Here is a 14,247-nt window from a genome sequence, read left to right on the forward strand (position 1 = left end):
TTCATAGCCTAAATGGCCCCTTCCAGCAATACTGTATGATCTTATGATTCTACAGTTAAATATAGTTATTTCTGTCTCAGAGGTTTACCCCTTCAAAATGTGTTTCATCTCTTTTTTGCCACCTTCCCCCAGTTCTTTCTGGCTAGACAAACTGTAATGCAACTACTTCTTTTCTGAACTAGATTGAAAATATAAAGACGATGCTAACTCCGTTTTAAATACAATGTTTTAATGACATTCTTTTTTTGTTATGATTCCACATATGCCACCTTGGGGATCCTTCTGGATAAAAAAAGCAGGATTTAAAGTAAACAAAGAAGACAATAAATAACAGTGCAATCCTATGCATGTCTACTCAGAAATAAGCCCCAGTGATTTCAATGGGACAGACTCCAAAGTAAGTGTGCATAGGATTGAAACTTAAATAAATGAGAATATAATGAGTTAAGAAGGGTCCACCAGATACTCCTGTTCTCATTTTGTATGTCTGGCCTTTCTTGTCTTATCTTTTCTTTAAGATTTCATATGGCTCATTTGAACCAGCAGTTAATGATCACACCAATTCCCCTGCCTTTTATCGCATGGTCCCCACTGAAGCTCTGCAATACCAAGGCCTTGTCCAGTTACTTCTGCATTTCCAATGGAGATGGGTGGGGTTCATCACTACAGAAGACGATGGTGGAGATCAGTTCTTACGGACCATGGAGCCACTGCTTTTGAAGAACAGAATCTGTTCAGCCTTCACAGAAAGGGTTCCAAAAAATGTGAATATATTCAATGACATACAAAAAATGTATGCCAGACCGAGTATTTTGACAACGTTTATGATAAGCAAAGCCAGCGCAGTTGTAATACATGGAGAAACTGCATCCATCTCATGGCTGCAATTCGCTATGAAGGCAAATGGGGTAATTCAGCTAATATTTTCTCAGAATAACAAGAAGGCATCTGCAGCAAAAGTATGGATTACAACAGCCCAAATTGATTTCACATTACATACCTTGCAAAGGCTCAGTGGTATTGATATGCAAATGTTCCAAGGTACTATCTCCTTTACAATTCAATCAAGGGAGCTTCAGGACTTCTCAGAATTTCTTGAGCTTGTAAATCCTACTTGGGCCAGTGAAGACGGCTTTATTAAGGATTTCTGGGAACAAGCATTTGGTTGTTCACTTTCAGCCTCCGCTTTGAGTTTCATAGGTGGAACATGTACCGGAGACAAGATGGTAGAGAGCCTTCCTGGATCATTTTTTGAAGTGAGCATGACTGGACACAGCTACAGTATCTATAATGCTGTCTACACTGTGGCACATGCCTTACACATCTTGTACTCATCTAGAGCCAACTACAGATCAATGGAGGCCAGAGGCAAAATGTCTCTTCAAAATCTAGAACCCTGGCAGGTAATGTTTCCTCATATTACCCAGGATAAACGTCAACTGTCATGACCAAGATACTGGACAATGGCACAATGTGCCATTAAACACTAAAAGCAAACTATGAAGTGTAGCTCAGGGGTAGCCATCCTGTGACCTTCCAGAAGTGTTGGCCTACATCTCCCATGCTTCCACACGATTGGCTATGCTGCCTAGGGCTGTTGAGCTTGTACAACAAAACATCTGGAGAGCCACAAGTTGCCCACCCCTGGCATAACTAGTACATATGTATTTTTCTTTTCTTTTTTAACAATTCAAGGTTGTGTTTTTTTATCGAGATTCCCTGTGCAAGGAGGGTATGTTTAGTACTTCCCTCTCCAGCCATTATTTTTTCCAGCACTCCCTCCAAAACAGACAGCTGTGTGACTTAGGGGGAAAATGATTCCCCGCCCCCAGATTTTTCAGTTGCAGGGTGGTGATTACCAGTAAACTTGCAGCTGGGGACAGAAGTATTAACATCACCTCCCTATGCAGGGGTCCCAATAAAATGGGGAAAAAAACCAATTGTTTTTAAAAAGGCATTTCTACTAGTTACATATTTAACATAACATATTGTTTGACTCTGAATCTCTACAGGGGATGAAAACCCAACTCTTGTCTTGCTGATCTTCTCAAACCTCTTCCTTTCCTGGCCAAATGTGAATGCCATATGAAAATGAGGTTCTGACTTTGCTACTGACTTAAGAGCTGACTTGAGGCTACTTAAAAGTTCAGTATATTTGAGAATGCATTTCAAACTTAAGAAGGAAAGCAGTGAATGCCCTTTCAACTTGTTAAACAAATGAAAACATACCACACAGGAACTATCAAGATATGACTGATTTATAGGGGGGAAAGTGAATGCAAAAGAACATTACATGCAGAAATAAAGTGTGAAACATGTAATAATTGCAGAGAAAATACAATTGTACTATGAACCACTAAGCTGTGTGACAGTTGTATGCAAAGATGACACCATGCAAAGTAAACTACAGTTTAACTCTTGCTAAGGTCAATTAGAAAACAATATTAGGAAAAAACTGTATTAGAGCATCAAATGGAACAGCTATAGCATCCAAAAGTCATAGTAGGCTAAATAAGCAGCAGTTTGAATTGTTACTTAAACTCACACCAGTCCAAGCTAGTGAAATGCAATTCTGAAAGCTCCCAATAGTCCAAACCACTGGAAAAAAGGAAGGGAAAATGAAAAGCCAAATTATAGCTATATATCCAAAGCAGAGATCTAAGGACACATAGACTTATACGCAAGATTCACTGCTCTAGTTTGCGTATATGTCTATGGGCACATCCTGCCGATCGCCATTTAAAAAAAAAAGGGCGATCGGCATGGAGGAGAATGGGACAGGTCCAGCAGGTAAGTGGCCCTCAAGCCGGGCAGCTCCGGAGGATTCCGGGAGGGGGGAGGAACGGATCACCTCTCCCCCCGGGAGGATTCCCCACCAGAATGGACGGTGAGGAATCTGTACACCCCTAGTTTTTAATGAAAAAAAATGGTGAAGCTTTAGACCAGTGAGTATAATAGAGGGGACAAAGCTAAACTGCTCAGGATTCAAGCATCCAGCTCAAAAATACTGGCTTGTAGTGGGGTGGGGTAACCCCAAATAGTTTCAAAGCCAAGGAAAAGGCATGTTGAGAAAACGGGAGGATGCTTCTTCTCTCAAATGAAGGCAAAACCAGGCACCAGGCTGAGGGCAGCAAGGCCCCACAAACAAACAAAATCTGTTAGCCAAACTCAGAGATAAGCAAAAGTAAAGATCAAGCAAGAAAGGGAGGAACAAAGGTTAGATCCTCTAATATGGTGCAGTTGCTTTTTTAATCCGTCTCTTTTTTGTTGTTTCTTTTAAAACATTTTTAAATTATTTTAACTTGGTGTTTTTATTCTTTATCCTGTCTTTGGATGCAGAGCAGTATATTAATACTATAAATAAATAATAAAATAGATAAATAATCCCCTGTCACCCCCAATTTTCTGTTTTTTTATTTGAAATTTTCCCTAGTTGCCAACTGGAAAATTCAGTTCTGGAATAGTGAACGACACATTGCAGGATGGGGGTGGTTAGCAGAAACCTATAGGGACAGCTTCCTCTTGTTTTAGGCAGCTGAGGTTACCCTCGGCCTTATAAGAGTACATGGGAACACCCAGACACATGGAGCTGCTAGCTGCAGGGAGTAACAAACATATTAACTTCTTCTTATGCTTGTCCATTGTTCCATGGCTTGACCACAGCTTTGTCACCATGATCACCTGCATCTCAGACTCCAGGCAGCAGAACTTTCTGCCCTCAAGGAAAGGCAGGCCTGCATGTGAACCCAAGTTTTACTCCCATTCTATTCCATGGCTCCCTTATAAGCCCTCTACTCCCAGCACCCAGACAGAAAGGCCCTAAGTGACACCATACATCCACAGGATTGGATCCAGTCATAGCTAGAGCAGACCCACTGAAATCACAACTCACTTAAGTCCCATTGATTTCAATGGATGTATTCTAAGTACAAGTAAGTCCAGATCCAAACCTATATGTATATAACTTCACGTCTTCTTTCCAGAGATTTTCGAAAATTTTATTGGTAACACCTTCAACTGTTAAATTTACAATGATTCATGATTTGCCACTCTTTCCCTATGTCTGCTACCAGAATGAGGATGTTTTCCTTTCATGGAAAACTGTTTGAACAATCTTAATGAGCATATTACAACTATTTATAGATGGTTTGATTATTTCTCTCTTTTCACTTAGCTCCACTCATTGATTCAGAGGATCTCATTCAACAACAGTGCTGGAGATGAAATTACATTTAATGAACTTGGAGAGTTAACAGGTGGATTTGATATTACAAACTTGGTCACTTTCACAAATAACTCCTATATCAGGGTCAAAGTGGGAAGGCTGCATCCTCCTCCAGGCAAAGAATTCACCATTAATAAGTCAAGAATCAAATGGCACAGACACTTGACTCAGGTAGGAAACAACTGAATTTTCTCACAAATGTCAATGTTAATAGTCATCCAATGAACTGGGGGGCAACATATGCAAAGAAAACAAAAGAAGCATTTCTTTACACAATACATAATTAATTAGAAATTCACTAGCATATAATATTGGTAAATAGGAGAGATGGCTTTTTAAAAGGCGTAAGGGTGAAATCTTATGCATGCTTAGACAGAAAAAAGTCCTACAATTCACAGCATGCCCCAGACAGATTGTACCCTAAATCAATATATGGAGGGTAGATAATCCAGATGAGAAAAGCCATGATAACAAAAATGTGACATCTAGAGAAGACATTCTTTGACTGATGTGGACTAGTGGCTTACAGAGGATAGATAATATTGTCCATCATTACTTCCATGTGAAATCTGAGACATGTATCTAGTTAATAGTCTTAGATGGATTGCTAAACTAGTTGTACCATTGATCTGGTTAACAACAGAAATGTTAACCTTCTAGTGTTCATACAATGCTTAATACAACAAGTACTGCTGTCACTGAAAGTACTATCTAGCACTTAGAGCTATCCATGTCAGTGGCCTTCCTGTTTACTGGTAGATCACCTGATGTGAGATGACAAATTCTCCAAATATGTCCTTAATATCAACTAGGGATGGCAGAGGATTCCACCACGGATCACGGTGAGGCCGAATGCCAGTGCATTCAGCCCCCCGAACTCCATGGTGGAACGGCCTGCCCCCCCGGCCCCCTGTGGATCCCCCAAGGGACGAGACTCACCTGGGGTGGATCTTCCAGGCAGCGGCGGCTCTGGCGGCGGCAGCGGCCAGTCTTCCAACCGGCTGCCGCCACCGCCATTTCCACTCTGGTAAAAAAAAAAAAAAAAGAAAGAAAAAGAAAGACGTGATAGGCTACGTAAATATTTACGTAGCCTATCATGACTGGGTTTAAAAAAAAAAACATGACGTGATAGGCTATGTAAATCTTTACGTAGCCTATCATGGCTGGGTGGGTTAAAAAAAAAAGCGTACGCAAATGGCGGTGGCTACGGCCGCCGCCATTTGCGTTCCTTATTTTTGGCCGTCTTAATCTTCATAAATATTTACGTAGACTATGACGGCGAAAATCAAGGGGAACGCAAATAGCGTAGCGGGTGCTATTTGCGTCCCTTTTTCATTCACCGTTTTAGCCTACGTAAATATTTATGTACGCGAAAACGGGGAATCAAAAAGGGACGCAAATAGCGCCCGCTACGCTATTTGCGTTCCCCTTGATTTTCACCATCATAGTCTACGTAAATATTTACGTAGATTAAGAGGGCAAAAATAAGGAACACAAATGGTGGCGGCTGTAACCGCCGCCATTTGCATGAGCGTTTTGTTTTACCCAGAGCCCTCCGCGGCTGGAAATCCGGCTGCAGACGGCTCTGGCCTGGCTGGGCCTGGCCAGCTGCTCCGTGGAGCTGCCGCGGAGCACAGCCGGCCTCGGAGAATTCTGGGGGGGAGGAACAGAGCACCTCCCCCCGCGGCGAGGATTCCGGGGGGAGGGACGGAATGCCCCCCCTCCACCATCAACATAATCCGCAAACAGGTAAGTCATACATCCCTAATATCAACTTATTCGTTTATTTTTGAGATAGGTGCCACCTCTTTCTCTGTGTAATGACCACTGTAATCCTGGTAACAGCAAGAAAAAGAAGGAGGGGATGATATTTTGCTGCTATGATTGTGCACCATGTCCAGATGGGATGTTCTCAAACCAGAAAGGTAGGACATATTATGGTTTTGGGCTTGTTGTTGTTGTTAGTTGTGTGTGTGTGTTTTTCAGATATAATTTCAGGAAAGTGCAAGCCACTCTTCTGCAGGTTCTGTTTCCATTAACATTCAGGAGATTTTTAATGGCACTATGTTCTATTCTCATTGTTTATACATATAATTGTATTGTATTGATATTTGGGATGTCAACCATCCTGAGGAATATACTTTTAGAAAGTCACATAATATATTTTAGCATAAATAAAAAAACAAGTTTCCAGGAAATTATGATGTAGTAATAGCTCATCCTGTGTGATCTGGAAGACCTAGAATGATATTTGGCATTCCTGGTAATTGTGGAGAGGAGGTCGAAGAAGGTGTTTGCACCTGTTACCCAAATGAAGAGAGAAGACTCAGTAATTTTTGGAGTTTCAAATGAATAACCATGCGTGATTTTTTTAATATTATTTTTAATACATTTTAAATTCAACTAACAATACTTTTTCTGGAGATCAACCACAGTCTAAAACTAAACATTACAAGAGCCTCCCTCTGTCCAGGGTGAGTGCCCTATCAGACTGAGCCATTCTTTCTCAGCCTTTTCTGTGCATGCTTCCAAGCTCAGGGTCTTCCTCCCATCCACAAACCCTCATGGACCTAGGGATGTTGGAGAATTCCACCACAGACTCCGGGAGTCCATGGCGGAATGCAGCAATCCCCACCACCACCCCATGGAATCCCCTGGGATGGAGCCTACCTGGCTCCGGCAGGAGCCACTGCTCCAGTAGCAGTGGCTCCAGTGGCGGCCGTGGCTCCAGGTTGTCTTCCGGCTGCTGCCGGACTGCGGCCACAAATGGCAGCCGCTACACCAGCTGCCATTTGCATCCCTGCCAAGCCGTGATAGGCTACGTAAGTATCTACATAGCCTATCACAGCAAAAGGCAGGGACGCAAATGGCGGCTGCTACGCCATTTACGGCCCTGCTCTTTGCCGTAATAGGCTACTTAAGTATCTACATAGCCTATCACAGCTTGGCAGGGACGCAAATGGCGGCCAGCATAGCGGCCACCATTTGCAGCCGCAGTCCAGCAGCAGCCAGAAGTCTGGCTGCAGCTGGCCCTGGCCAGCGGCTCTGTGGCCTTGCCGCAGAGTGGAACTAGCCGGGCAGGATTCCGGGGAGAGGGATGGATCGCCTCCCCCCCCACCGTGGATGCCCCTCAGCAGAGCAAGGTAAGGGATTCATGCATCCCTACATGGGCCTCACACTGATGTGCTGAGGGAGGTGTGCCCATGTCACAGCCTCCCAGGCATTGCAGCTTCATGTGGATGTGTTAAGCAGGCCTCAAGCAGATGTCCTGTCCCTATCACATCTACCGTCATGGCTATGAAGAGATAGTCCTGAGAAAGACTCCCTTTACCTTCACCTTCACCAATGCCTCAAGGTACTCATCAAATTTTGTTTTCTGGGTTTCTTCCCCATGAACCTGCACTGAACTTGCCTATCATTACAGAACTTTGACAACCTCAGGTCCAGGTCAATGAAGCCTCCAGCTACCAAGCCAATCTAGGCCATTGGGGTTTACCAAAAAAAAAAAAAATGTATGTGACTGTGACATATCTAGGAATCACCTATAAGCCCCTAATCCCTAGAGATCACTGAGTTCAGACCTTTTCATGGGGCTCCCCAAAACACAGCTACCACCACCATACCACCATAGAGTGCAGGAGGACTCTTCTCTTACATCTTTAACACACAGGGCGAGATATGCCAGCCTTCAGATCCACCCACACCAGAACTTAGGTATTCAAAGAATAAACATGTATTTATTTAATTATATATTTAACTAGTTAAAATTCAGAACAATCACTGATAAATAGTCATAACAATGGTTCTAAAAACCTAAAACTATATGTCTGCTTTCAGTAACTCTTCTTCCTCCCTTCCTCACATCCTGCCTCTGATTCTACTCACTAAATACCACAGCTATCTCTGGGCCCTAATTCCTTTCACTCACTCTCCATTCTAACTCAGTCAGCTCCCTCTTTCCCAACCTCTCACTCACTGTCTCTATACTCTTCCTTCAACTTTCTTCAACTGCCACTATCTCCACTCATAGGGAACTGGTGATCTCATCTCAGCCCACTGCTTTCCAGACTCTCGCCACCCGCCAGACCCTGCATGACAAGCCACCAGGAGGTTTGTGGGTGCCCAGCGAGCAGTGCACAGCATCCTGCTCCTTCACCAAGCCACCATTCTGTGCAAAATGGCAGCTCAGCCTTTTCCAAAAAGGATGATTTGACATAAATGGCAATAAGTAGGCCATTTACATAACATGACAGGCATAAATGGTCTATTTAGACCATTTACGCCCATCGTGTTGTGTAAATGGGCCTCTTTAAGGCCTCCATCTACATAAAATTGGCCTTTATGGAAAAGGCCGATCTGCCATTTTGTGCAGAATGGCAGCTCAGCAGATCAACAGGGACCACCATGCATTCCCAACTTAGTGAGTGCCAAATCGGGTGGGGGGGTGTCCAAGGACTGGTGTCCGGGGGGCTGCGCTGGCAAGAAATCACAGAGCCTTGAGCTCCAACCAGATACCTGCAGCATCTCTCTCTACTCACCATTCCATTCTAGCCTCAGGTCTCAGTCATTTCTCCATTCACTTTTCCGTTACAGAGAACCTCATTAACGATGGCCATCATAGCCCAGGTGGGTGGTGCTGAGCTAATGATGGGAATGAAGGAAGAAGACAGAGCCATGGCTGTAAGCCACTCCACCTATCACCCTCCCCTCCTACCTTACATAGCCCTTTGCTAGACCATCCTCCCATCCACCCACAAGTTTGAGGTGCAAATCTACTCCACCATCCCCCCTCAAGTAGCAATATAGAGAGATATAGATATACGTAGATATAGATATATAATGTATAAGCTCCAGTTATTTTCAGAAGTGTGCTTAATCATTTTCAATAAAGGATACTATGACAACATTTGTAGACTTTTAAAGAACAGTATGTTCTATCCATCACATTAGTGGTATAAGTGTAAAGCTGAGTGTCTGTGAACAATTAGGTATAGCAGAGTCAAGACAGCATGAGATGAAAGAGCCTGAAGGAAAGGAAATGACTAGACCAGGATGGGAAAGAAGTGATAATCGCTCTTAGAATGAGATTGCTTGGGGAAAGGTTGAAAAGACATCAAACTAAATGTTGTTGGCCCCCAAAATTTTGGACTACTGCCAAAACTATTCTCTCATTTCATTGCATAGTACTTGTGATCCTAAGATGAAGGAAAGTGGCAAAGATAACAAGATAAACATATGTCATTCAAGGACAAAATACCAGAATTGGCATTTCTTTTTGAAGAATCTTGGGCAATGGTATTCAGAACCTTCCATGGTAAGATGCTGGGCCAGTTCACGTGATCAAACAAGCCCTTGATGGCTTAAATAAGCCACAGTGGCTTGTTTTAGCTACTGGCATATGCCATCCATGATTTCCCCAATTATCCACCCAGGCACAGCTTGCCATGTCATCAGAACACAGATGACATGGCTTGTTTGAAGAGGAAATAACCCCCCCCCAAAAAAAACATGGCCAGTTTTGGGTTATTTGAGGGTTGTTTCCCCCTCAAAGAAGCCATGTGGCCTTGGTGTGGATGACACAATAAGCTGCACCTAGGTTGGTGATTAAAGAAATGACACCACAGTGGCTTAATTTGATTGTGTGAACCAGGACACCATGTCAGTTGTTAACCTTGGGAATAATTTTTGTTTTTATGCATTTCTATGTGTTTGCTTTTCAGACATGGAAACTTGTGTCCATTGTCCAGAAGGTCACCGTCCAAACAAATTCCGGGACGAATGCATTCCCAAGATTCCAAACTTCCTAGCTTTTGAAGACACTTTGGCCATTGTTTCCATTTCTTCTGCACTTTTATTGTCTCTGATCACAGCCCTGGTGCTTGGCATCTTCATTAGGCACCAAGACACTGCAATAGTCAAAGCAAACAACCGAAGCCTCAACTACATTCTCCTCACCTCCCTCCTCTTGTCTTTCTTCTGTTCATTACTCTTCATTGGAATGCCTAATAATGTGACCTGCCTTCTTCGACAAACTGCTTTTGGCATCGTCTTCTCTGTGTCATTGTCAGCCATCCTGGCAAAAACCATTTCAGTGGTTCTGGCATTCATGGCTACCAAACCAGGATCTCGAATAAGGAAATGGGTGGGGAAAAGATTGGCATATTCCATTGTCCTCTCCTGCTCCAGTATTCAAGCATGGATCTGTGTTCTGTGGTTGGCAACATCTCCTCCATTCCCAGATTTTGACATGACTTCAATGATGGAAGAAATAGTCCTGTTATGTAATGAAGGGTCAGTTCTCATGTTCTCATGTGTCTTGGGATACATGGGCTTCCTGACCATTGTCAGCTTCACTGTGGCCTTCCTGGCCAGGAAGTTGCCTGACAGTTTTAATGAAGCCAAGTTCATCACCTTCAGTATGTTGGTCTTTTGCAGTGTGTGGGTGTCCTTTGTCCCAACTTACCTCAGCACAACAGGGAAATATATGGTGGCTGTTGAGATTTTCTCAATTTTGGCCTCCAGTGCTGGGTTACTCTGCTGCATATTTGTCCCCAAATGCTACATTATTGTGGTGAGGCCTGAGCTGAACAAGAAAGAGCAGCTAATGCAAAGAAATATGTAAATAACAGACGAGTCTGCAGTTTCATTAATGTTCTTGGTATCCTACACAAACATGTAAAGCTGGTGAAAATTAATCATGATGGAAGTAGCACATCTACTGTACATTTGACTCTGTGCTAATTGCCAATTCAATCATTCTCCTCACACAAAGAAATGCATGCATGAATGAATGAATGAAAGAATGAACAAACAAACACTAAGTGACCATTCCATGGGTACAGCAGTTCTGTTAAACCATTGAATAGCTGTTTGATAGTTTTTCAAGTATCATGCACATGGGGCATGCACTTAATATTCATGAGGAGAGTTGTGCTGAGGGCCATTGACTCCACAGGCATCGTGAAATACAGTGGGTGCCTTGAATAAACTCTGCGGGCGACACTGTTGCCCAACAGCACCAGACCCTAAAATCTGTGGTGTTGTCAGGCATCCTTTATTCTGAACACAAAGGTAAGTGCTGCCAACTTACCACCTGGCCAAGAGTCCTATCCATGAATGGACATAGAACTGTAAAGGTGACACACCAAAATGGGCCACAAATGCTGTCGTTTGAATGCCCGACCCGAAAGCAAAGGGCTTCATATCTGCCTTGGTATAAGAGGCCAAGCTACAAGGCACCCACTGTATTTCACAATGCCTATGGAGACAGTGGCCCTCAGTGCAACTCTCCTTATGAAGCAATTGTTTTCCCTGTGGTAGAATGGACAGCCTCCCTTGGGGTGTTTCAAATTTCCTAACTAGTGGTGGTAGGGATGGCAGAGAATTCTGCCATGGATTCCAGTGGGGCCGGATTCTTTAGAAACCGGCCCCCCGGAATCCAAGGCGGAACGGCCTCCTGCCCCCCCCTGCAGAAACCCCCAGGATGAAACTTACCTGGGGTGGATGCGGTGGATGCGGCGGATGCGGTGGTGGCAGCGGTTCCGGCGGCGGATGCTGTGCAGCGGCAGTGGCAGCTGGTCTCCTGGCTGGCCATGGCCGGGCTACTGCGGCTGCCATCGCCATCCTTGTAGCTGTGACAGGCTACGTAAGAATTTACGTAGACTATCACGGCTAACCCCCCCCCCAAAAAAAAACGGCATACGCAAATGGCAGCGGCTACAGCGGCCACCATTTGTGTTCCCTATTTTTCGCCGTTCTAGCCTATGTAAATATTTACGTAGGCAATTACGGCAAAAAAAAGGGAACCGCAAATAGCGCCCACTACGCTATTTGCGGCTCCTCTTTTTTTTGCCGTAATTGCCTACGTAAATATTTACGTAGGCTAGAACAGCAAAAAATAGGGAATGCAAATGGTGGCCGCCATAGCCGCTGCCATTTGTGTATGCCGTTTGGGGGGGGCATGTCATGATAGGCTACATAAATTCTTACTTAGCCTATCATGGCAGCCTGGAAGGATGCAAATGGCGGCAGCTACAGTGGCTGCCATTTGCGTCCGCAGCAGCCCGTCCACGGCCGGAACTCCAGCTGAAGACAGCCCTGGTGGGCTGCTCCGCAGAGCCAACATGGAGCAGAGGCGGCGGGGCAGGATTCCGGGGGGGGGAGGACTAGATTGCCTCCCTCCCGTTGAGGATTCCGGGGGGAGGGACGGAGCACCTCCCCCCCCCAGCAGATGTCCCGACTGGAACAGGTAAGGGATTCGTACATCCCTAAATCATGGCAGCCAAGGACGATGTGGCCAAATGGGTTTTTTAGTTGGGGGATATTCAGTTCTAGGGGTGCACGAAAGTCACTTACCTGGTCTCGCAGCTTTTCACGGTGGGGGGGAGGCGCTTCGCTGCTCCCCCCGTGAAGTTCAGGCCAGGGGGGGAGGCTTCCCGCCTCGCCCGGCCAAAATTCAGGCCGGGGGGGAGGCTTCCCGCCTTGCCCGGCCGCGAAATTAAAAGTAAAAAAAAAAAAAATGCCCCCGTGATAGGCTACGTGACGATTTACGTAGCCTATCACGGCTGACTTTGCAAATCTAGCCGTGATAGGCTACGTTAATCGTCACGTAGCCTATCACCGGGGCATTTTTTTTTTCTCTTATTGGAATGGCGGCGGCGGCAGCCGGTCGAAAGACTGGCTGCCGGTCCCACCCCGGACGAAGACCCGACAAACCGCCGGCCGGACCCGCCGCCGGGAGGGACATTTGCCAAAGGTAAGTCCCATCCCGGGGGGGGGGGTGCGGGGTGCGGAGGTGGTGCGGAGAATTTCTCCCCGAAACTTGTTTGGGGGGCCGAACACGTTGGTGCTCGGCCCCCCGAAGTTTCGGGGAGAAATTATCTGCCATCCCTATTTAGTTCTCACAAATGGCCATACATATCCAGCTCAGGAGGCCCAGGACCGACCAGAGGGGTACAGGTAGGGATGTACGAAAGTTCCGCCACGGATCTCGGGGAGGCTGGATGCCAGCGCATTCGGCCCCCCAAAATCAGTGGCAGAATGGCCCCCACCCCCCCGGGACGGGATTTACTTTAGGCGGATCTTCCTGGTGGCGGCGGCTCTGGCTGCCACCACCGCCATTTCCAGTAAAAAAAAACACTCACACAAAAACGTGATAGGCTACGTAAAGATTTACGTAGCCTATCACGGCTAAATTTTTTAAAAACACCTTGTTAGGCTATGTAAATATTTACAAAGCCTATCACGGCTGATTAAAAAAAAAAACGTGCGTAGACGCTACGCTATTTGCGTTCCCCTTATTTTTGCCATCTTAGTCTACGTAAATGTTTACGTAGACTAAGACGTGCCAAAATAAGGAAGACAAATGGCGGCGCCCATGGGCGCCGCCATTTGCATACGCGCGTGTTTTTTTTTAATTTTTTAATTTTTTGTAATTTTTTTAACAATGGCATACGCCAATGGCGGTGGCTACGGTGGCCACCATTTGTGTTCCTTATTTTTCACCATTTTAGTCTACGTAAATATTTACGTAGACTATTATGGCGAAAAAAAGGGGGAATGCAAATTGCATAGTGGGCACTATTTGCGTTCCTTTTTAATTCACCATTTTAGCCTACGTAAATATTTATGTAGGCTAGAATGGCGAAAAATGAAGGAACGCAACTAGCGCCCACTACGCTCTTTGTGTTCCCCTTTTTTTCGCCGTTTTATCTTACATAAATATTTACGTAAGATAAATCAGCAAAAAATTGGGAACGCAAATGGCGGCTGTAGCCGCCGCCACTTGCATACGCTGGGTTTTTTTGGGGGGGCTTAGCCGTGATAGGCTACATAAATTCTTACATAGCCTATCACAGCTGCCTGGCTTGATGCAAGGAAGAATGTGAATAGGGGAGTAGGTAATTCCTTATCAAGTCAGGGTGATGGGATAGTAAGACATCCAGATACTTCTCATGGGCAGAGGGTGCTATATAGGCAGGATGGGGTCCATTTATTTGATAGGGCAATGATTTGTTTCTGGC

General features: G+C 45.0%; 1 protein-coding gene across 1 annotated transcript; it reads left to right on the forward strand.

The window, feature by feature from the left end:
* Positions 1 to 581: 581 nt before the first annotated feature.
* Positions 582 to 10,847, forward strand: LOC146342623 (vomeronasal type-2 receptor 26-like). The gene is made up of 4 exons (XM_084807939.1): positions 582 to 1,403; positions 4,175 to 4,396; positions 6,024 to 6,150; positions 9,946 to 10,847. The coding sequence occupies exons 1-4, from the start codon at positions 582 to 584 to the stop codon at positions 10,845 to 10,847; spliced, it is 2,073 nt and encodes a 690-aa protein (XP_084664065.1).
* The last annotated feature ends 3,400 nt before the right edge of the window (positions 10,848 to 14,247 follow it).

The sequence above is a fragment of the Heloderma suspectum genome, chromosome 6 (assembly GCF_057233095.1).
Source record: "Heloderma suspectum isolate Gila_16-S chromosome 6, 16-S_ref, whole genome shotgun sequence".
Classification (NCBI taxonomy): Eukaryota; Metazoa; Chordata; class Lepidosauria; order Squamata; family Helodermatidae; genus Heloderma; species Heloderma suspectum.

Bases quoted from the DNA above. Each gene is read 5' to 3' on its own strand.
- LOC146342623 (XM_084807939.1), top strand. From the start codon at position 582: ATGGTCCCCACTGAAGCTCTGCAATACCAAGGCCTTGTCCAGTTACTT. The intron at 4,397-6,023 runs GTAGGAAACAAC...TTTTTGAGATAG, and splicing joins GGCACAGACACTTGACTCAG to GTGCCACCTCTTTCTCTGTG. The intron at 6,151-9,945 runs GTAGGACATATT...TTTGCTTTTCAG, and splicing joins GATGTTCTCAAACCAGAAAG to ACATGGAAACTTGTGTCCAT.